A 23,827-nucleotide genomic window follows, 5' to 3' on the forward strand; every position below is an offset into this window, starting at 1 on the left:
TGGCCACCTCATCTGGGGGGGGGGGGGGGGGGGGTGTCTCGGGGAAGTGACACCGCATCAGGCTTGCCCTCACTCTTCCCACGATGGAGCCTGACGGGGACAGGCTGGGACATCACAGCAGAGCCTGGAACAGAACTTGGCTGAGGCTCAAAAAGGAGAAATGATCGCCACATCCAAGGACGAGGCAGGGGAGAGAGGTGAGCAGGGGAGGGTTTCGGGACGCTCACGCCGGCAGCAGAGTCTCCTGAGCAGTAAGAGTGGGACTGCGGGCTGTTCCAACATGACTGCCCAGGGCAGTCAACACCCTGGGCCCACTGGTGGGAGAGGGCTGTGGGTCAGGGCAGAGAACCATCCGTGTGTGCAAGCCTTCCTGGACAGTGGTTTTCCGGTTGTTTGGTGGCTCCCGTGGGATAGATCGTGACGGTGTTTCCTGCCAAGTGCTGAGAAGCTCTCGATGTTAACAGACCCAAATGCCACGGATTAGGGCAGCATCAGACATGTCACTTGGGGCAGGTGTGGAGGAAAGAGCTTTGGTGGCATACGACCAAGCTTTATCCCCTTTGTGCTTGCGCAGAACATCTCTAGAAGGTTTGTGGACCTAAATTAGAAAAGCAAAGATGCAAGATGAAAGAGTATTTTTAATCCTGAGACTAGGGTTTCTCTAAAAAGTTAACAGCAGATGCCAGAAAAAAATAAAGGGTTAGGCTATCTGACTGTTAAAATGTAACTTCTTTACAGTAAGGTGCCATGGAGTTAAATGACACATCACAGACAGGAGAAATTACTTACAATTTATTCCAGACCAGATTGGTTTGTGTAATTGTGTAATTGAACTGGCAACCAGGACATACCCAGAGGAGTAAGAAAGCAAATGAAAATCCAGTTCCCTAGAAACGCAAACTGCTATACGTTTCACAAACCAACCACCCCCCACCTCCGCCCCCAGAGTGGCGCCCACGGGTGGCAGTAATGGGACCTCTTCTATTACCAGACTGCATACTGGAATAGCCATTTGGGAAAGCCATTTGGCAAACTTAGAGGAGTTGAAGACACCTATCCATGACCAGCTCACGTCTAGATGTATGCCACAGGTAAGCTTATGCATGCACTCGAGGATCGCGGCTGCACGCGTCCTTATCAGCAGACACACAACAGGAGCGTGGAGGAAACCAGCTATCTAGAATCTTGATATGTGATACCAACACCCATCAGCTCCTGGCAAGCGCTAACACCTTTTGGTGAAGCCAAGACGCGGAATGCGTGTAGTACTAAAGTGGGCATGTTAAAAATACCCACCATCCTACATAGTCTATGGCATCCTTTATTGGCAGATCCTATCAATTACCTAAGACCCGTGCCTGAGCTCTTCCTAGCTTGCCTTCTTCTGCTAGGTGACCCTGCTATTCCAGCCTCTCCGGTAGCGAGGGCCTGGCTGGGCCAGAGAACAGTAGCACAGGCCTGCTGGGTAGGAGGCAGGTGGTGTAGTGGGGGGTTGTGGGGCGGTGGCAGTGTGAGCAAATGCTTTGTCAGGGACGCCGTGTGGTTGCAAGGTTTGGGACCATCCCAGGACTATCTAAATACAGCATGTTTTTAGCTAAAAACATTCAGATGTTAGGAATTACTTTTCAGGGATGAGCTAATGTTTTAATTTGCTACCTGCTAGCATAGAAGAGACCAGGTCCCTAGTTCTGAATTTAAACCTTAAACCCTCATGTCCGGGGTGGACATGGGTTTTAGAGCAAACAGGGCTCTCTAGTGACTGGGAATGGAGAGCTTTCTGAGGATGTGTGTACATTTTAAAAAGAACACACAAGGAAAATAAGCCCATAAAGGATCACATGAAAAATTTTAACTGAGCAACTTTATTCAAATAATTTCTACACCAAGAACTCAGAGTCATTTCAAAGGGACAAGTTTCACTGAAATTCGCTTTGAAGGGCAGATAAGTGAAGCCAGCTCTCACATACTCTTGAGGATTAAACACACACAGAGTACAGGGGAAGAGGGACAAACTCTTGAAAAATAACTTGGCTACACATCTTCAGCTTTCAATTTTTCTGAGTACAAAAATCACTTTTCTCTTCCATCTTGAAAGGTGTGTTCTTTCCTTTAGAAAAAAGAGGACAAGGAAAATGGTTTCAGTAAAATTCCACTAGAATTCCCATGCCACCAAAACCTTAACTGTTCTGTATTTATTCCACTGCATATATATCTAAGCATTTGTGTGCCACTATAGAAAATGTGTCAAGGACGCAAAAACCCGCCAAAGGGTTACCCGCCTCCAGGGAGCAGCGCCACCTGGTGGTTATGCCCAGGAGCCAGGTGGTTCCTGGCCTGGCATCAAGGGCCTGGGCCAACTCAGGATTCGAGAGAGGCTTCAGCTATTCAGCTACACTCCCTTATTTATAGAGTAAGAGACAGAGCCTGCCTGTTAGATGAGACCTATCTCATGAAAGGGGTCGTTGCAGGGAGGAGGCAGTGAGAAGGTTCTGCACAGCCAGACACACAGAAAGGGACTCAGACGTCAGCCATTAACATGCCTTCTGTAGGCAGCTCAGGAAGATCTGGTCCATTTTCTCAAGATTTATAAGTAGAAAAAGAAGAAAGAAAAATGTGGAAAATGGTTAAGTGTGTTCATGCCACAGCTTTAAGACGGAACTGCGAGAGGCCTCCAGGGCGTGGCCACCATGACTTACCAAATTCCAGGGCAGCCGGTCCCACTGAGGGCCGAGCTCTCCTCTGGCTGCTCCACTGCCAGGCACAAGGCATTACTCCTTGCTGTGACCTTGGCAGGCCCTCACTGGGCAGGTGAACGAGAACAGACCGCCAGTCATCGAGAAGGTGGGAAGGGTGGGTCGGCGGCAGTGGAGGCGGAAGAGGGCTGGGGGAGTGACCCCGCTGAACTCTAGGGGCTGGGTCAGCAGGTGGCCTGACATGGCAGCAAATCTGGGGACGAGGTGGGAAAAGCCACAGAGGTGAAGCTGAGGGACAGGACAATGTAGGGGACAGGTCAGGAGGAACAGAGGCCACCGCATGGTTAATGCCCTGGGACGTGGCCATCAGGGGCACTGGTGAACAGTGGCTTCAGTGGAGGACAAGCCAGACAGCAGGCTGGAGGATACAGGGGCAGCCGGAGGAAGTGGAAGCAGAAGGAATAAAGACCAGACCATGATTCTGACCCTGAAGAGGCACTGGCTCCTACGGGTTGTGTTCATTCAGGAAGGACCAGTCCTCTCCTGTACCCAGCCCCACCTGCAGCCAAAACCCTCTCAGGTTTTTGGAATACTCTCCGAGAGTGGGGCCATGTGGGTCTGAATGCCGAGAAGCGTGAGTTGGCAAAGGCAGGAAAAGACCAGTGGGGTCACTCAGGGATGGGGACAGTGACAGCTCAGGGCTCATCCCTGAGAGGAATGCACAGGTTCCTGGGATGGGTTCATAGTGGGGAAAAAAGAATATGGCATGTTTAGGGGAGATGGGGTCCATCTGAATGGCCACTGACGGGGGGCGCCCGTCTGCTTGGGGCTAGGAGGGAGAAGGCAGGTTTCAACATGACCTCACCTGCCCACACCACCCATGCACAAAACCACAAATGTGCGCTCGGTCAGGAGTCTCATTGCCCAAACCCCAGCCTGGGGACACTGAAGCGTGTGCTGGAAAGCCTGGGGCTCATGGGAAAACGGTGATCAATCCACGGTGCCTCGCCCCACCCCGCCTTCTTGCAGCTTTTCTCCCGAGAAAGAACGGCACACGCGCATTCACACGTGACTCAAGTGCCCGCACGAACCAGACTGTAGGATGCGGTGGGACCTCCGTGCCGAACACTGGGTCGCGGAGCAGCAGCAGGTGGCCCAGGCCAGCCGCTCCTGCTGTCCCCGGCAGGGAGTCCAGAAATAAAAGGAAAGTCACTATTTGCAGATCAGCTGTGCTTTAGGATGTCTGTTTTTGGAGTAGGACCAGGAGAGGCTGGGAAGGACACAAACGGACAAGGACAGACAGAGCGCACTACTAGTGAGGCTTCTTAGAAAAGTCCCCCAAATGCACTGCTGTGGGAAGTGTGAAAAATGTTCCCGCTAAGAACCCTTTCAGCCCCCACCTCGACACATCCCACCCACAAACAGGTTCTGGATATAAATGCTCATTTCAGAGGAAGGAAAAGAATTTGGGGGAGGTTTGGAAAACGAGCATAGAAGAATCCTCCTGTAAAACACCCATATTCGACCCACAGAAACGCACCTTCTTTTGCCAGGGTGGCTGTCGGGAGCAGGCCTCTCCCCTGGCCCTGGGATGGCGTGGCCCACCACACGCGATGGATCCTGGGAACTGGCCCACTGTCCATACAGCAAGGAATCTGATAGTCGGCGTCTCTTTGGAGGGGACTGGTGGCCCCGAAGCACGAAGCTCATTGACGGCTGAGCCTCAAGTGCGGTCGAGCCCAGTGGACTTTCCATGCTCCACTGGGGTGATGCTGACCGCTTTGGGGGACCATGGAAGCCAGAGTCTGGGTTTGCTTTTTCCAAGGCGCCTCCTCTGGGGTACTGAACTTCCAGGCTTGCTCCACCTGGAGATGTTCCAATACGTAAAGGTGCCTGTGTCTGCTGCGGTGACTGTTGGCAATACTTTTGATGAAGCTTGTCAAATTTCTCCTTTATTTCATTGTAACGATTCCTTCCACAGCTGGGAGGTTGTCTGCCAGCTACTGATGTGGCTTTGCTGGGAGATACAGACTTTCTAAGTATTTCAAGATGGTTTCCTTGAAAAAGGTCAAGGGTCTGCTCCGAGCGGCCTGGGCTCTGCACAGAGCTGGTTTCTGAAAGCAAGGGAGGCGAACCCCTCAATGGCAGCGGTTCGCTGTTCCATCTCACTGTTCCAATAGCTCGTTCTTCCAGGTCTTCAAAAGCCTCCTGGAACCGACTGAGCCTGCGGGTTTCTAAGCCCCGGGGGCTGCAAGGGCTCACTGGACCACCCCTGTACACGGCCACTGCTGAGGGTCCCGGAAGGGAAGTCAGGCAGGGCTGTTTCCCAGGGTTTGGGCAATATTCCTGATGAAGCTTATCAAATTGGATTCCAATTTCCCTGTAACGATTTCTTCCCTTGTCCCGCAGTACTCTTGGTCTGGAAACGATTTTTATAGGAGAAATTAACCATTTTAGTGCCTTAAGTCTATTTTCCTGACCAAGATGATGCATTGTACAGGTTCCTCTGTAAGTCAATGAACACCCCTGAGGCATTAAACTCTTCAACCCCCTAAGCTTATTCCAGCGTGGATCTAATTTGTGGATCTCGGGTTTGTTGACTTCAGGGAAAGCTTTTTCCAATTCTACTGCTGCCTTCTGGCCAGAAGCATCTAGAAAGTTCTCGCAATCTCTTAACACTTTCCTGTCCTTCAGTGGCTTAGAACAGGATGGGAGTGTCTCCCGGGAAACACTTTGAGAGAGCCCGGCTCCACGGCACGGTGTCTGGTTCATTCTGTTCTTACACTTGTGCCTCCTCCTGGCGCTCCGGCTGTGAGCGATGAACGAGGTTTTGGTAGAGATGATACAAGCCGGTTTTGTGCTCAGCAGCCGGCTCATCGAGTGCAGCATGCCAGCATACAGGTCGCTGATGGTCACGTCACAGATGATGTCAGCCTCCAAGGCCGGACTGCTTGAGCGGCTGTGCCCCTCAGCCCCCTGGAACGTGAGACTGTCGCTTCTAGGCACGAGGGCCAGGTCTGCTGGATCACACTCCCTGGTCGATGAAGCCGGCTTAACTGGGCCACCAGGACTCCTTCTGGACACATGGCCACGGCTTCCTGGAGGAAAACACACACAAGGTAAAGTGCCACCATTCAAGATGGGGCGAGACCACAGAACTAAAGGGTAGATGGGGATGAGGCGTTTTTAAGCAAGACAAAAAAGAGGAAAGTTCCATGAAAATATAGAACTAGATTTTTCTCAGAGATTTCTTTCTAGCTCTCGAACTTAAATTTCTACTCTCCCCACAAAACTTCCCCAGTGGGGTCTTCCTTCCCCGGGTGATGGTGTGCACGCTGGATGCCTTTTTCAAAGTCTCAGAAGAAACCAAACAATGACACTGTTTACCTGCAGGGCTGGGGGGCAGGGAAGACCCAGGACTCCCGGATACACCTCTTCATACAGACTGGACTTGCACATGTGCCATGTTTTATGTATTTAAAAAATAAAATTAAAACAACGAGGATAGGGAGAACTCTAAAAAGTGAAAATAGACCCAGAAAGCACTCAAGTGCTTATCAAATTTATGATAATGGCAGGAGGAAAAAGAAATCAAATGATTTTGAACACTGTACTCAAAAAAGTTTAACATGAACTTAACCTGGAGGAAGTCCAGAGAAGTCCAAACAGGTACGTTCTGCAAGACTACCAGCAGCCAGGACTATTCATGAGATAGGAGATGGCCCAGGAGCCTTCTGGCCTGCACAGGACAGCTCCACCCCCCAGGCCTGGGGTTTCCCTGTTCTTAGCAGACCTGCCAGCACTTAGGGACAGCACAGATGTGAGCGCTGGTCGACGGACACGGTACGTGGGCATGGGGGCAGTGGGCGAATAAGAAAATGCTACAAAATGTGGATTATTACATGCAAACAAAGGATGTTTATTGTAGGAGTCCTGTGTTTCTGGAGATTCAAACATTTCACAACAGTATGTTGGAATAAAGAGCTAATTAACAATTAGCACACCACAGTGCCAGAGGAAAAAAGCAGTCTGTTAGTTAAATATGAATAATTTATCTATTAAGTGCTGGTCTAACAGTTATGTCAATGAAACATGCATATAAGCAGAAGGGACATGGTTCACGCCAAGTTTCTATATCACACTCACCATGGACAGGCCCAGCTGGTGAGGCCAAGGAGGGACTCAGTGTTAGAGGGGTATCCTCTCCAACTCCATCGTCAGTACACTGAAATCAAAGCATATGATTTAACACTTGGGGGTGTCCTAAGCTGTCCCCCACTGCCAGTGCCAGGCCCCGCAGGATGGTATGAGAGCTGCTCTTCCCCATCCACAGGCCGTGGGTCTGAGCTCAGCAGCAGATGTGACAAGTGTGACCACAATCCCAGTGGCTGCAGCCTCCAGCAGTGGTGGGAGGGAGGAGGTGTCTTAGTAAAATCTGGGAGCTTGTCCATGTGACCCTCAGGGGACTCCCCCTGAGAGGGTCACTGCTGCCACCCATCTGCCAGGACCCCACCCCCTGCTGCTCTAGGATAAAGGAAAAGGCCATTTCTAGTAAATCCATCAATTCAATGGTCCTCGGCCATGGCATTCTCACTGGTCAGCAACACAATAAGAAAAAGTACATGTTCCTGTGAAGTTTGCTGCCTTTGAGATAAATGATTCATCCCACGTCACTTACCTCCTAGTTACTGAATATGAAAATGTCCTTTATGAGAAGACCCTGACAGAACTTGGAAAGCTAGAGCTGGTGTCCTTGCTCTGTCAGACGAAGCTCTGGGAGACTGGCTGTGGGGGAGCGTGGTGGACACCCACCCTGGGCAAGGGCCGGTGGGGCAGCCCAGACCTCAGCATAGACCTCCCGTGACACAACCGCAGGTCAGGTGCAGAGGGCACTTGCTGCCAGTGCCAGCCTGGTCACCCCAGAGCCGCGGGGAGCGGGGAGCTGTTGCTTCCCCATCACTACCCCAAGGTGGGGCCCCTTAACATTTCTGTGAGCTGCTGCAGAACAGAGGGCGACGGAGGATGCATCCCACGAGCTTCCCTGATCCCTGCTGCCCCCGAGGACCTGGAGCGCTTCCTCAAGGAGAGTGGAAGTCTGCAATCCCGGGAATGATATGGTTTCTAAACACTTGCTTGGGAGGCTCCTTCTGGGTTCCAGAGAGAGTGAACAAGAACCTGATTGGTGGGCCTCTGTGTGTCTCTAGGATTCAATTATCAGAAGATGCATGCTGGGAAGCACATTACCTCTGAACGTCCTTCATCCTGGAGCAGAACATCCACCTGGGTCAAGTATTTCCTCCTTAACTTGTTTTTCAAAGGGCTCCAAGGCACTGCAGGCTGATACAGAAGCGAATCAGTACTCATAAGAGCTTTTGGGTCTGGATGAACTCTTGGGTGCTGGAACAAACTGGCAAGTTCATTAACTACACATCAGTAAATGAAGTTCTTCAAAGTCACTTTTCGCTCTTTGCTGTTAGTGCAAAGTGGTCCAGATCCTCTGAAAAGCCTCTGGACCCAGAAATCGAACTTTGGATCATTTACTCAGGGGCAACCATCCAAAAGAAAGTAAAAAAAGACAAAAAAGAGAAGTCTGTGGAGGTTTAGGACAGCATTCCTAGAACAGAAAATAATTTAAAACAATCTGAATATTCTTAGGTGAGTTCGGGACTGAACTTTGAGAATCAGCCCTGATCAGTACATTTACGAGAAAAGATGTTCAGCGTTTTGGCTAAGGAGGCCTCTCCGTTCCCCTTCTGCCAAGCACGGGGGAGAGGGCGCGTTGACCTTCACCCTGCACCGGAGTGGGAAGCCACAGGAGGATAAGGGGGATAACACAAACACACATTGTCCAGGCTGTTTCTTATTGCTGGGACCACCTACTTCCCCTTCACTGCCACCCCTATGTAACACTTCAAAAAGTACCCTCCTTCTTCCCCCAGGGTCACAGCCTATTCTAGTTAGACACTAAAAAGTCAAACCAGGTTTATGGCAAACTCTGGATGAAAACAGCAATTTTAGGGAAAAACCCACATGCGAGCTCTTCCAGCATCTGACACTGGGACCAGGAAAGACACCCCACTAGACTAAGTTCTCTGTGTATTCAAGTGTATCCCAATGGAGGGAAGAGGAGATTGGATCCTGACAGGTGGTTCTGGGACCACTGGGCCACTCTGGGTGGCAGGCAAATCAATGGCCTGATGACGTGACCTCGTGATGACATGGGCTTCCAAGGGCTGACCTGGAAATACTTCCTGGAAACAACTTCCTTATGACACTGCCTCTCAGGCAAAGGCCAACTTAGAACCTAACTTTCAATATCACGATCAAGGGTATGGGTGCACAGTGAACTGTGATGGTTCACATGGAACATCATCCAACATGTTTTTTAAGTTCAGTAAACCAGGCTTGAACAGGGGCAGTGAAGGCTGCTGCATGCAAGACAGGAGGAGGAGGAGGATCAGAGACGTGAGGGGTGGTATTAGCAAAGAGTGAGTCTAAAGAGGACAAGAAATACACTGGAAATGAGGACATGCTCTTGCACTCCTGAGCTCTGGCTTGGTCCCTTCATTCTAACAGGTGGGTCTTACCATGAAGGACCCAGCAATCATGTCTTCCTGATATAAAGATGCATCATTATTGTTTTTTGAATCTGAAAGCAAAAAAATGGAAATCTCAATCAGCATTTTAAAGAAACCTTGCATTTTCTCTTAAGGATAGTGTTTGCACCATTGGAGTATGTTCTAGAGTGCTCCCTTTAATAAGGACACAGCCATCTGTCGCTGTCCTGATTACTAGCAATGCAACAAACCCATCAGGGCAGGAATATGACTGGAGAAGCAGCTTTCTTTCTTTCCTTCTTTTTTTTAAAAAAGATTTTATTTATTGAGTGCCTGGTGGCTCAGTCCTTAAGCATCTGCCTTTGGCTCAGGTCATGATCCAGGGTCTCGGGATTGAGGCCCACATCAGGCTCCCTGCTCAGCAGGAAGCCTTCTTCTCCCTCTCCCGCTTCCCCTGCTTGTGTTCCCTCTCTGTCAAATACATAAATCAAATCTTACTGAAAAAAAAAAAAAAAAAAAAAAAAAAAAAAAAAAGATTTATTTATTTGAGGGAGAGCTTATGCAGGAGCTGGGGGAGGGGAGAGGGAAAGGGAGAAGCAGACACTTCGCTGAGGGCAGAGCCCAATGTGGGGCTCAATCCCAGGACTCTGAGATCATGACCCGAGACGAAGTTAGAAGCCCAACCGCCCGAGCCACTCAGGTGCCCCTGGAGAAGTCTTCTATTACCTTGATGGCCTGATTCTAGGAGCAGAGTCACTGTGGCTCAGGGCTGTTGTCTACCTCCCTGCTGTCTGCTATGTCAGCCACAGTGTGGCCGGCGAGCACTTGGAATGTGGCTCTAAGGCTGGGGAACTTTAAGTTAAATTTTATTTAATTTTCAGTTCATTTGACTGTCCACCGGTGATGTGTGCCATCAAATTGGACAGTGAAGCTCTGGGATAACCATTCTAATTATTTCAAGCAGTCCAGGAACTCACGGAACTAAGGATTTGTGGAGTTGTAGTTGGGATCAATGAGTAAACACCTAGTTCTCCTTGGCAAGACCGCCCTGTGTTCTCTGAAGGACTGAATCCATTTTTATAGCTGGCCTGGAGCAGGTGAGCTGCTGGCGAGAGCTGGGCAGAGCACATGAAGCCTGTGGAGGACCAGTGCCAGCAGGAGATGGGGGTTTTGGGCCAGTTACAAAGTCTGACATTACAGACCTACAGTCTGGTTAACTGCTATCTGGAGAAGGGCTGGTGTATGGAGCCTGGGTGAAGGTGGGGGTCTGTTCTGATCTGGGGGTCAGGGGGCTTCCTGGGGGCAGTGAAACACGGTGGGCAAGCCAGGATTCTGCTCTTCATCCCAAGAGCAACATGAAGCCACTGCAGTGCTTTGAGCAGAGAAGTGGCATGCCTGAATGGGCGCTGTCGCAGGTGCCAGCAGGGGAAGGGCTGGTGTTGTGGGGGTATGGCGGGGCACAGGGGCAGAGCTACAAGAGGGACGGGGGAGGCAGAGGCACAGGGAGGGAGGGAGGGAGGGGCTGGGTTTCTGGCTCATATTACAGATGTGCCAAGGGCAATTCTTCTGGTTGACATTTTCAGTTTAGATGTGCCAAGTTTAGACTGAGAAGAGAGGCTGACAGGGTCTGGGCTGGGGGTTGTACCAGAGTGAGGGGCTCAGACCAATCTCAAGAAAGGGCATCTGGTAGAGAAGGGATATGGGATGGCAGGAGTGGGGTGGAGAAGGAAGAAAACCCATAGGGCCACAGACTAAAGCCAGGATTTCCAGAAACTCCAAATACTACCAAGAGGGCAGTGGGATAGAAGCCCCAGAATGCCAATGAGTCAGCAACAGGGTGGCTGGGATCACTGAGAGTTCTTCCAGATGGGAGTCGGGAGCCAGGATGGAGCTGGTGGAGTGCCTGGCAGGTGGGAAGCAAGGGCAGCTCCTCTAAGTTGGGTCGTGAAGAGAAGTCAAACCAATGCAGAGAGAGGGACACAAGGCAGGGAGGCCTGTCAACTATGCTTGACTGTGCTTGAGGTGAAATCTGAGTGCGTTCAACACTGACGGGCTGCACAGGGCTGAGGGAGCCGCCAAAGAGAGAAAGGCAGTGCTGACAGATTCACCAGAAAACTGGCTGGGTCGGGTTTTGTGCAGCCTGGGGCTGGCCTGGAGCAGGGAAGGCAGCCCCATGGAGGACAAGGTGACGCAGAGGAAGGAAGACGTCCTACAGGAGTCAGCAGTTCAAACACCACCCTGTGGGGCCGATCTGAAGACTTGTGAAATTCCTGAGACATTTTTAAGAGGGGCAATAAGCTAAAAAAGGGATGGGAGCGTGTACATCCATTCTTCAGGAAGGTCTGAGCGCTGCTTAGGTGTCAAGAACCACAATGTAACTAAGCAAGATAGAAGGAACTAGCAGGCACTTTAAGATGCTCTTGTTTTTAAAATAACCTTGGTAAAAAGTCCTAGTGAGGGATCTGGACTTTGAATGCTGTACTGGGGACCCGTGCCCCTCCCGAACTTGCCACCTAGCACAGGGACACTCACCCACTGCCAGGACCTGTGTGCTGGGCATGGAGGGAGCTGGACCTCTGGTGCTGGCTTCCACGGGGCTGCCATCACTCCTGCTGACTGCCTCCACCGGGGAGTCCTCAAAAGCACAGAAGACAGGCTCGACTCAGTGACAACACACTTTAAAGCCACAGTGAAGTAACAACCCTACAATCCTCCCTTTAGCATGAGAGCACAAGGTTTCACGGACTCCTAGAACCTTCCTGCATAAAGGGCCTTGAGACTCCCTTTTGATGGCAGGGCCTCTCCTCAGAGAAGGAATGGCTTTCTTCCTCTGGGTGTGCCTGGGCTGCTATTCCCAGAGCCACTTGGATGGTAAACTGTGGATGGCGAGGGACGGAGTAGGGGAAGCGAGGAGCAAAGACGGGAATGCAGGGGCCAGACCGCTAATAGGCCTCGCTAACAATCCTGACGAATGCCATCCGTGGGTTCTCATTAGTAAAATTTGAGAATTCAAGACACCAGATTGGCTAAAGGAGCTTAGGAACTCCCCCGCTTCACAAGAACAGGAGTCAGAGCATGGTGAGGCCTGTCCCTGGCAGGTGTCACCTCAGGATCAGGGGGATTTGTGGCTGGCTGTGAACACTGCCTGGTAACTGAATCCTGCCTTAGGGAATGTCGCCCCTTTTGCCTCAGGTGAGGAAGGGCTGAATCACCTGGAACAGATAGGAAGAACTAGAGAAGTCTCTGGAACTGTTTCGTGGCTGCTGTGTCTGGAGGTGAGGCAGAACTTGATTGGAAAACTAGGGGAGGATGCCTGGGTGGCTCAGTGGGTTAAGCCTCTGCCTTCGGCTCAGGTCATGATCTCAGGGGCCGGGGATTAAGACCCGAATCAGGCTCTCTGCCGAGAGAGCTTCCTCCTCTCTCTCTCTGCTTGCCTTTCTGCCTACTTGTGATCTCTCTCTGTCAAATACATAAATTCTTAAAAATAAAACAAAAAACAAACAAAAAAAACGAGGGGAAGCTGAGTCCTGGGCACTGATGTCCCAGCGGCTGGAAGCTCTGGGGCTACAAAAAGAACCCGGGCCTTGTGTTGGGACCAGACTGATAGGTCAACACACACCTAGCCCACTGCGGCTTACTGCCTCCCACAGCCTCCAGGCACCATCTTGGGGGTGCGGAGCAGCTGAGTTTCTGGTTGTCTGGTAAAAGAAGGCAGAGTTGGGCATAGTCACACATAATAACTTTGGGGGACGGCAGAAGTCTGAGGGGTCAGCACAGATAACATCTAGTTTTCTAATCCTAGGAGAGGAGCTCAAAATTCTATAGATCCCAGGCAGCAGTGCTCCTACATTTCAAGCAAAAACCTTAAATAGGGGTGCCTGGGTGGCTCAGTCAGTTAAGTGTTTGCCTTTGGTTCAGGTCATGATCCCAGGATCATGATCCCACACTGGGCTCCCTGCTCAGCTGGAAGCCTGCTTTTCCCTCTCCCACTCCTGCTTGTGTTCTGTCTTGCTGTTATCTTTCTCTGTCAAATAAATAAAATCTTTAAAAAAACAAAACAAAACAACCTTAAATAAATGTGCAGATGAAAACACTTGGCAGCCCAGGCCGTTCAAATACTGGTCTGACAGGTGGGCATCATTAAGCATAATTTAGAGTGCAAATCCTTTGACCTGATGATCGCACCTCCCGGCGACTACTAGATAAGGGCTAGTATAGGCCCTGGGAAAACGCAAAGATGGTCCTTCAAGGGGTATTTATAACAGGGGTCTTATAAAGCTCAAGGGAACACAGCCATGCCTGTTCATGTATGGCATACAGGAGTATTCCCTCCTAATACAGAGCAGAGTAGCTGGAAACACACAGCCAGCAAAGCCTAAAATACTTCTCATCTGGCCCTTTGTCGGAAGTGTGCCGATCCCGGTTTATAATAAAGGAAGGTGCAAACAGCTAAATGCCTACCCACGAGAGCAGTTTTGAAAAAAAGGTAATTGAGTGATACAATGGATGATGAAAAAAAATGTTCACAACATATATTATGTGGAAAAAAGAGGGTGAAAAACATGTATTATAAACAGGAATTATATTATACTAAAATATCATAAGTGACTATAGAAGTTAGGTTGAATTTAATAGTTACATGTATCTCTAACATTTCTACAACTAAATACATGATGTGGGTGATGAAAATAATCAGAAGAAATTTTATTTCAGAATTCCTGTTAATGGTTCAGGAATCCTAACCCTGACGTTTTCATTCTGGGGCACCGTCTTCTTGGCTGAGAAGCAGTCATTAAGGGGATCCCAGACGTCCTTGCAAAAATTACCGTGGCAAGACTCTGTGGGTCTCCCAGCGGGAAGGCAAACTATGTTGGCTCCTCCCATGAACATAGCAGGCCACCTGTCTCAGTGTCCACAGATAAATTCAGGAAAACCACACCGGGGTTTTGGAAGGGACCTCATGGGGGAAAGAGGCGTGATCCTGCACCCTCTCCCTAATCTCTTCCCTTTGCAGAAGAGAAAAGAGGCACGTTTCCTCAAAGCAACTGGTTTGGATCTTTTCTGTAAGGACCCAACAACGTAAGCTCACAGCCATGACTGCAGCTAGGGCAGGAACGGGTTTCTCCCTCCAGCCAGCCCTGCCCATGGCGCTGCTGTCAAGAGCCCTTCGGCCTATAGCAGAGGAAACGGGGACAGCTCCTTCGGGTACCTGACAAGCAACAGAAGCAAAGCTTCTCAGTAAATACTTAGAGGAAAGTGGGGGGTAGCTCGGGTGAGAAAGCCAGAGATCAGGAGCCCTGCAGCGATCTCTGGGGGATCCTGGCGCAGCCACCGCTGACCCACACCTTCATTCACATCGGTATTGCTGTATGGCGGCTTGTGTTGGCGGTAAAATTTGACGCTAAATACCTGGATGTGTCCTGTGTTTCTCTCCTTTACCAGTCCTCCACCCCAAATTCTCAATCCTTCAGAAAAGAAATAAAATTAAAATTACCACATAAGCAATCCTGACTGCTGAATTTCTGTTCAATCTGTGTCAAAGAAAACCAAAGTGGCAGGCAAAAGACAGATACAACACTGAAAGCAAGCCTTACTTCTGATATTCTGTTGTTTTTCATCTTTGTGGAGTTGAAGGTTTTGTTTTTTTTTTTTAATTAAAATTAGACAAACACCTGTCGTTAATGACAGGCTCCTATCTAGGAGGCAATAGCTCATCTAGTTTTGTCATTAAGCCAGAGTTAAATGGGGTTAAAGAACACACATATGCCAAGTATTATCCTTAAAGTAGATATATTGAGAGTAAATTATATATTACACGTAGATCAGAAGCACTGTTTGAGGGCAACCTCTCTACCCCATGTTCGGAGTGCTTTCTGAGGGAAGTCTACCAGTACAGAGCAAGGCCTAAGCGTGTGGGTGAATGCTGAGATTTGGGAGTCCTGCCACTTACTAGCTAGCAGAACCTGGGCCAGAATACTTGATCTCTTCCTAAACCTCCATTTGCCCCCAGGTAAATTCAAAGTGAATAAGAAGGGATCATTGGGTTGAGATAGTTGCTAATGATGATACACAGTGCTTACAATGATCCAGGCTCTATCCCAAACACTTCCCACATATATCACATTTAGTATTTACAACTCACATCTATGGGACTTGTAGAGAAATCCTAACTCTCTAGGAGGCTGGCGCTCACCAAGTTCACTGTACAGATGGAGACACAGAGGCAAGAAGTAGGTCAAGTCACCAAGTCCAGGCTGCTCAGGCTGCACAGCCAACTGGTGGGGCCAGGCTGTGAATCCAGGGCAGTGACTCTCTGTGCTCTTGCCCACTGCACCATGTGGCCTTTCCAGAACAGAGTGATGCTTAGCAAATATGCTAAATCAAGTTAAGGCTTTGCTGGTGTGGCAAAGTGACATGGGGCTAGTTCCCTAACCTCTTTCTGCTGCATCTCTGCTATGAAACAATGATCCTAGGACTAGTACCTACCTCAAGGGGTTGCTGAGAATCCAAAGCACGAGACTCTCAGAAGCACAGGGCACATGGTTAGTGGTCAACACATGTGAACAACTATTATTCCCCCACTGTCTTCACCACCACGAGTGTGGGAGTGTTAGCTACACTCTACATCATGTGCTGTTGCCTTAAATTGGGAACTTCTGCCCCAAGGTGGTCCGCTACTTCTAATCAGAAAGTACCTCCTCGGGCTAAGCAATAGGTCCGGGGAACCGCATTATCATTAGCCAGGAGCTCCTGAGATCCACTGAATCCACACCCAGCATTGCTGCCGGAGGCCCCAGGAGTCTGTGCTATAACAAGCTCTCCAGGAAGTGCTGTCAGGCTGTGTAGATGCTTCAACTACTGCTCTCCTCAAACTGGAGTCAGAGTGGGCTTCACTCTTGGAGTCAGTGGCGCTCTACTAGGTATGTGGAGGGGCCAGAATGCTCCAGACACTGCCCATCCTTGCAGAGACGGTGCACAACAGAGTGAAGCCTGCCAATGGCACCCTTAGGAAAGATTCCTACATGGCCCTGTGTCCTGCCCTCAGGTTAGATTTGTCATCACCTGTCTCTATACTTCATCTTACTCAAAACACCGGAAAGCAACTGTCATTGCTGGACGGAGACGTGAGAGTAAGTGAAACCTGGAGCCGGAATATCTTAGCTTCTGTCTTCATAAACTTTTCACCCACAGGTGGCTGGCTCAGCTAAAAAGGCAGACAGCTAACCCTTTATTTTACTTCAGAAGCTGGTACGAAACTTCTAGGGCCTGCCTGTCCAGTGCACAGCAGAGCTGGATGGGAGACTGGCCTTCACTAGTGGGTCAGAATGAGCTGGGAATAAGACTGAGTGGGCGGAACTGACGTCTTCACCTAGTTAGCAAAGAGAATCCATGAGAGGTAGGTCAGCTTCCAGCATCAACCACTAAACAGAACGGCTCCTTCTCGTCACATTCCGAGAGCTCTGAGCCTGAGGACAGTTAACACTCCCAGTCAAATAGGTCAAATGACAGTCAATAGGAGTGTTTATGAGGGCCGGGCCCTGTTCCAAGAACTCCACAAACACATTCATGTAACTTCAGACGTCCCCACCAAGTAGGTGTCGTCCTCTCCCCCTGTGACAGATGAAGAAACAGAGACCCGGCCTCCACTGTTAAAGCAACCAGCCCAAGGGGACAGAACAAGCGACCAAGCAGGGGCAGGCGTCTGTGGGTCTGCAGAATTCTGTTTTAATAAGTAATTCTGCCGGAAATAAGTGATTTAAGTAATGTATAGGTTCAAGGGAATTAGTAATGCTTTAATTCCTCCTAGGTGAGCACGGTTTATTTTCATGAGAGCAGAGACAGCATTTCGCGCTCTGGGAAGACACTATTCTGTTCACACGCGTAAACACTCAGAAGGTGGGGAGGACTCGTACCCTGGGGTGTCTCATAGGTCAGGGTGGACATCTGCACCAGCGGGGCATCCTCGAAGGGCTGGTTGTACTGCGGGAGAGACAGGGCATCTCGTCAGGTCCGAGGGCCACGAGGAGGCCCTGCCCCGGGCGGAGGCGGCGCCAGCGCGATGCTGGATGTCTGGAAGAACCCCCCACCCCAAGCTCCCTCCCTCTCGCCCCCACCCCGGAAGTCTGGAAGCACCCTCTTCCACCCCAAGGTTCCTCCCTCTCGCCCCCCAACCACCTCCCTCTCCATCCCAGCCCCCCAGTCCCCTCTCCCCAACCCCACTTCCTCCTCGCCACCCCCGTCTCCCTTACCCTTCCCGCCCTTCCCGTTGGCCCCGCGCTCCGCCGCCTCCATCCTCACCCCAGCTCCCAACCCCGTTTTCCCCCGTCGGCCTCGCGCCCCTATCCCCCCACTCCAGCGGGCCTGTGTGTGTGTGTGGGGGGGGGTGCCGTACCTTTTCTATCAGTCGCTGCATGTGCCTCTGGAAGCGGCGGCGGCTTTCCCGGAGCTGCCACAGCAGCGCGTCGTCCCCGAGAAGCTGGTCCTCCATGGCTTCCCGAGACCTACACCCGACTCCAGCCGGAAGCAGAACGGCAGCCCCTCCCGCGGCCCGTTCAAATAGCGACTCCCGCCCTTTCTGCCTGCCCTTCCAACTGCCTATTGGCTGGCACGGAAAAATCGGGTGCTGATTGGGCCTTTCAAATATAACTACGCGTTTACGTCCGGCCAATCCGCGCCCGAGTTTCCGGCCCGCCCCTCTTCGCCTCCGCGCAGGCGCAAAAAGGAGAGGGGTGGGGTCTGCCACCACGCCCGCGTTGGGAGATGGGCGGGTGGTTGGTCTGAAGGTGAAGTGCCTGTCAATGGGCCGTGCCCCTCGAGAATTTGTTGTGAAATACGTGTGCTTCTTTATTTGTGCACCTGAGATGTCTGGGTGACTTGCAGGGTAGGAGGGGGCCGTCTCGCCTCGGTATAGGGGCCGCCCTTGGGGTCGTGCGCTGTTAGGACCTGGGGGGGGGTCCAAGAAAGAAAACACCAAATTGCCATTACAAAAGGAGAAGGAAAGCGAACACGTATTTAAGAGAAAAACCATAAATATCACTGAGGATCAAAGAAAATAATGTATTTATTAACGTCCTGGCGCAACTTTTTCCCTTACATATTTTTGAGTGCTTACTCAGCCTCTTCACGGATACTAAATCTGTAGTATTTTCTCCAGAGAGAATGGAAAGATGATTCAGCCTCTCGTATGGCTGATATAATTTATTTTATGATTGCTATTTTAGTTATTTTATTCAACTTCATAGCTTGGCCATATTTGTGTGCTTGTGCTGATATTACGGCAGTGTGTGACTGAAGGGGGGGCGGTAGCTAGACTTTTAATACTGGACAAAATCAACTATTAAACAAAGACTGTAATAAGAGACAAAGATGTTACATGACAAAGGAGTCGATCCATTTAGAGGACATTACATTTGTAAATATGTACACACCCAACATAGCACCTGAACACATAAAGCAAATATTAACAGACTCGAAGGGAGAAATAGACAGCAGTATAGTAATAGAGTAGGGACTTCAATATTCCACTTACATCAATGGATATATCACTCAGACACAAATCAATACGGAAACACTGGCCTTCAGTGGTGTGTTAGATCAGATGGTTTTGGATATATACGGAACCTTCCATCCAAAAGCAATAATACACATTCTTCTCAAGTGCACATGGAACATTCTCCAGGACAGATTGTATGTTAGGCCACAAAACAAGTCTTTTTTTTTTTTTTTCTTTCCACAAAATAAGTCTTAATAAATTCAAGAATATTGAAATCATCAAGCATCTCTTCTGACCACTGAGATTAGGAATCAATTATACAAAGAACACTGTAAAATTCCGTAACTTTGAGCACTGTTTGTTCCCTTAGATGGGGCTCTTCACCAGCTCTCAGCCTGCACCCCAATCCTCTTGGGCCATTGGGCAGAAATTAAGGGAGAAGTAGGGGGTGAAAACTTTGGGGTGCATGGAGTGTAAGTGTCCAGGAAATGTATTGTGATGGGCACAGAATGTGCCACCTGGATCTCCCTTCAAGATGCCTTGGTTCCTGGGAGGGCTATCTGCAGGTACTCTGAGTTATCAGCCTTTTCTGGGATTGCACCTCAGTTGCAGAGGAGCCCCTCACCCATGGAGTACAGCCTGAGGATGGCCCAAATTCACTGGCAGATCTAAATGGGACTATCCGGGCTGGGCCATTTCACTCCAGTGGAGGACAGCCCTGACAGTTCATTCCAGCTCCTGAGCTCTCCATTGAATCAGTGGAGGCAAACTGTCCCATCTTGATTCCTTCCCTCCCTTCCACAGGTCTCAATCTGAGGGGCACTTCCTAACAAACACCCTGCACGATAACTCAGTCTTCCAGTCTGATTTCTGCAGGACCCAGCCTGTAACAAGGACCTCGCTGCAAGTGGCCACTGAACCTATACATTCAATTTCTCACTTTTTGAATTTTTGCAGATAGGCTATGTTTTCTTCCTCCCCCTTCCTTGGGAGTGTTTAGAAATTTAACATGCTGTTCCCTGTTTTCACACAAGTTAGTTTCAAACATTTAACTCATCACATTTAGAGATTTGAGACTTCAAAATTGGCCTCTCCTGGGGCTTGGTGCCCACTCCTAGGAAACCACTCCTGGATTCCAGAGCGAACCTTCCCTTCCTTCACTGACTGTCCAAGGATCTGCCTTCACCCCAGGGATTCATGGGCAGCTTCAGGGGAACAATTTCTTAATCTCAAGTTCATGTCTTTAATTGAAATTCCCAAAACACACCCACTTCGGCCAATCACTTGTGAACCAAAGCCGGTGCATTGGCTCTTGTTCTTCTGGCCAGCTGTTTTTCCAGTCCTTTCTGACGGAGTTTTACCCATCCTGTGGCCCAAAGTGGTGGCCCAGCTAAGGAAGGAGCCCTGAAAGATGTTTTTTATTTGATACCATTCTCTACAAATAACCTGTCCCTATGTAGCAGCCTAAACATGTGACCTCAGGACCCCAGAGTTGCTACGTAAACTCCTCCCGCACCGCTCCCGTGTAACAGGGGAGGGTCACAAATCAGCTCCTTCGCTAGCAGCGGAAATGGTTGGGTGCAGCACTTATGGTCTCACAGGGTTTCCATAGCAACAGAGATGAAGGTGTGCTCAGCCCTGCGGCAGGATCCTTCTCCACCTCCGGTTGCACTTGCACAGCGCCCTCTGCTGGCCTGGCCGGAATTTTCAAGCCTCTAAGTGCTGTACAAAATCAAGGGCGCAGGAAATAGTTCTCATTAGAATTATTTTATGCCTGCTTTCATAAAATGTGCCTCAATTTTACAAAAATTTTATATAATAAATGGGTATTTATTCTTTAGGGTTTTCATGCATATAATTCTGTGTTGGAAAGGTGCGGAAATGTCACCACCATCTGTGATTAGACAAGCACAGCTTTGGGCTGGTCCCAAAGTTGACATAGCAACCGCTATGTAACAGTGAAAGCGTCCATCCAAGATGAATTATCAACAACAGGCATCAAAGACCCATCAGTTAGGCTGCCAGGAAAAGGGTTCACTCTCTTTCATGGCTCTAGAGACTGTAGTGTCTGACAAGTTGCCTTTCCAAAAAGTGTCAGTCAAATTTCACAAGCAGTGTTTATTCTTTGATTTAATAAGTCTAGTTTTTGAAATCTATTTTAAGCAATTAAGGATTTTGGCAAAGATTTAGCTGTAGAACCTTTAGTGAATCACTGTTTATAAAGTCCAATCCTAGAAGGATGGTTGAGTAAGTGGTCATAGATACGCAGTGTGCTCCATTCATAAAATTTTGAGAAACTGTATCTTAGCATCTGAAATGTGTATCATTTTTTAAGTATAAAAAGCTATAGACATGTATTATATATCTGCATTTAAAATATACATTGTATGTTTTAAAACTTTAACTCTGTATGTATTAAAATGTTTCTAGTGTTGGAGTGCCTGGGTGGCTCAGTGGGTTAAAGCCTCTGCCTTCGGCTCGGGTCATGATCCCAGGGTCCTGGGATGTAGCCCCACATCGGGCTCTCTGCTCAGCGGGGAGCCTGCTTCCTCCTCTCTCTCTGCCTGCCTCTCTGCCTACTTGTGATCTCTGTCAAATAAATAAATAAATAAATAAATGTTTCTAGTGTTAATTTTGGATGATGGCGCTATGGATTATTTTTAATATTGGTTCTCCTTAGCTGCATTTTCTAGAATGAACAGGTATTCTGCAATTATGAGCATGCATGTCATAGAAAACACAGCAGATCCAATCATATGTTTTTACCTTGGCTCTACAAAATTAGAGACCATTTACCCAAAGAAGACATGCATGGCTCCAAACATTCTCAAACTGCTGTCATACAGCTGGATAACATTTTATCATAATGATACCTCACCTCCCAGCTTTTATCCAGAAATGTTTTTTTTTCCCCAGGAAAAGTAGGGCTCCAGCTCTCTTTGGTGATGTTCCCGCCTCAGCTTCATGTGGTGGGAAATTGCTTTTTATTCTTCACCTTAGGCTTTTTGTGATACAAATACTCTTTTAGAGTCATGATTAATGTGTTTTAATGGACTATCCATTTTAAAAATCAATGAAAAGAATTTATATTAAAAATAGAAGGCAATTAGATTGATTTGGATGACCTATTTTTAATCAACCTCATTATTTATGGATCTGAAAACTCTGAGGACATGTTTCTCTGAAGCATTCAAGGATCAGCTCTTCGTTATTATGTGTGAATAGTTTTAAAACAGGACGCACCAGGTTAATTGATAATTTGCTAGATACTTAAAAAAAATTACTTACCTTAGAAGTGTTCCAGGGTTCTCTCTCTTCTTTGACAAGTCATTGCAATTCTGTCTTTTTTCCCAGGGTCAACTGCAGTCACTCTGGCACAGAAGACACTGCTTCGGTGTTTGCAAAGTTTGGGTTCATCCAGTCCTTACTCAAAGTTAACTTTTATATTCATTGTGTTAGGTCTTCTTGCAACTATCTTTATCTTTTTATATTCAACTACCATCACCCTTCTTTTAAGGTTATTTCTTGCAGGAGGTAAGAATTGTTTATGTGTCTTTCTTACTTAATATCCCAGGTTTTTTTTTTTTTTTTTTCTGTTGCTGAGTGGGATGTGTATTTTAGAACTCTTTATGATTTTTCTTAATTCCACCGTTTTGGAAATATTTGATAAAAGTTGTGATAACTCTCATTTCAATACCTATTCCTTTCCATGGTCCATTTAGTGTTTTTTTTTTTTTTTTTTTTTTTTTACCTCACATTGAATTTATTATGAAAATATTATGTTCTTCATTTGCAGTCATTCCTCTGAAGTTCATGATATAATCTGCTAGTGTTCACAAGAGGAAAAACTGCAGAAACCAATATCTCCTTTCTCTGCGACATTTGTTAGTTGTTTGTAGTGAGTGTCCTTGAGCCTCAATGTCCATCCCTGAAGGAACTGTGATCTCCTCATGTCCTGAAGATGTCGACACAAAAAGAGCAAACCTTTTAGAATATCTAAAAGTAGGAAAGAGAGTTTTGTTTGTGGCCAAGTTAGGACAGCTGCCCAGGAACACACTCTTCATAGGAAGAAAGTGATCCAGAGAATGAATGGTTTTTACAGGATTATATACTTTTTACGTCTTGTAAAATCTCAAAAGATTATAGATCAACACATAGGGAGGAATCTAGTTTCATTGGCAAGGAAGGCAAGGAGTGTGGGAGCATTGATTCATATCTCAAGTATAAGAGGGTTTTCCTTAAGGCTACTCATTCACAAAGCAGGCGAACTACGCATATGTGGTGAACTAGAACCCAGTCCTTTGGTTTGAACAAAGTTAATATATAGTCATGTTGACTTGGAAAGAAATTTAAAATGACTTCCATTGTATATCAGAAATTTAGAGAGTTTTTCTGTCATCATTATTTGAAAAATCTTAGTTTTGGTTAAGTGTGGTTTTTATACAGTAGCATTTATTGATTCCATGCAGGGTCTATGAGTTTCAACAAATGCGTTGTCTTGTTATAACCCCCATGATCAAGATATAGGAGAGTTTCATCCATCTCCTAAATTCCCTTGTGCTTTTCTTGTCAAGCCCTCACCCACCCCCAGGCCACCACCTTAAAGTCATTGATTTCAATATAATGCTGTTATGGTCAGAGTGATGAGGGAGCAGCAGGCCGGCTGAGGACAGAGCAAAAGCTGGCGCCTTGCACCCCCTCTTCACCTGCTCCCCTCCATAGGTGTAGCATTCCTCAGGCACCCCTGACTGCCATAAAATGATAAATAGTTAACTTGCTAAGATCACAATCCTACAAGACAGGAGTCTCCCTTGGTTTGCAAATGTCCTTGAGATTTACAAACAAAGAAGTTACCTTATCAATAGCCCAAATTCCAAAGACACAGAACTCAGTTTCTCAAGCCTAATGTCACCCTCCCCTCCATAAAAACCGAAGGAGGTGGAGGTAGAAGGAAAAGTAAATAAAGTTAAATTTCTTCTAAACCTAAATCTCATTAACAAGGATGCTTGATAGCAGGAATGTAACATTCCACCAGGAGACTCTCAATTGTCTTTACTTGATAGTAACTAAGCCTTCAATATTCT

At 48.2% G+C, this 23,827-nt stretch overlaps 1 protein-coding gene across 1 annotated transcript; it reads right to left on the reverse strand.

Annotated features, from left to right (window-relative positions):
• Positions 1-1,842: 1,842 nt before the first annotated feature.
• On the reverse strand, positions 1,843-17,786 carry HJURP (Holliday junction recognition protein). Its single transcript, XM_059393764.1, has 9 exons — positions 17,643-17,786; positions 17,164-17,230; positions 14,660-14,715; positions 11,783-11,885; positions 9,281-9,342; positions 7,938-8,030; positions 6,840-6,918; positions 4,234-5,791; positions 1,843-2,107 (listed from the first exon to the last, which is right to left on the reverse strand). The coding sequence occupies exons 1-9, from the start codon at positions 17,736-17,738 to the stop codon at positions 2,071-2,073; spliced, it is 2,151 nt and encodes a 716-aa protein (XP_059249747.1). The 5' UTR covers positions 17,739-17,786; the 3' UTR covers positions 1,843-2,070.
• Between the last annotated feature and the right edge of the window lie 6,041 nt (positions 17,787-23,827).

This window comes from Mustela nigripes, chromosome 3 (genome assembly GCF_022355385.1).
Source record: "Mustela nigripes isolate SB6536 chromosome 3, MUSNIG.SB6536, whole genome shotgun sequence".
Classification (NCBI taxonomy): Eukaryota; Metazoa; Chordata; class Mammalia; order Carnivora; family Mustelidae; genus Mustela; species Mustela nigripes.

What these genes read in the sequence shown, in the direction of transcription:
- HJURP (XM_059393764.1), bottom strand. Translation starts at nt 17,738, where the DNA reads ATGGAGGACCAGCTTCTCGGGGACGACGCGCTGCTGTGGCAGCTCCGG. An exon ending in TGCAGCGACTGATAGAAAAG is followed by an intron (nt 17,231 to 17,642) that starts GTACGGCACCCC and finishes TCTCTCCCGCAG; the next exon opens with TACAACCAGCCCTTCGAGGA. An exon ending in TGATTGCTGGGTCCTTCATG is followed by an intron (nt 8,031 to 9,280) that starts GTAAGACCCACC and finishes CTTCTGTATCAG; the next exon opens with CCTGCAGTGCCTTGGAGCCC.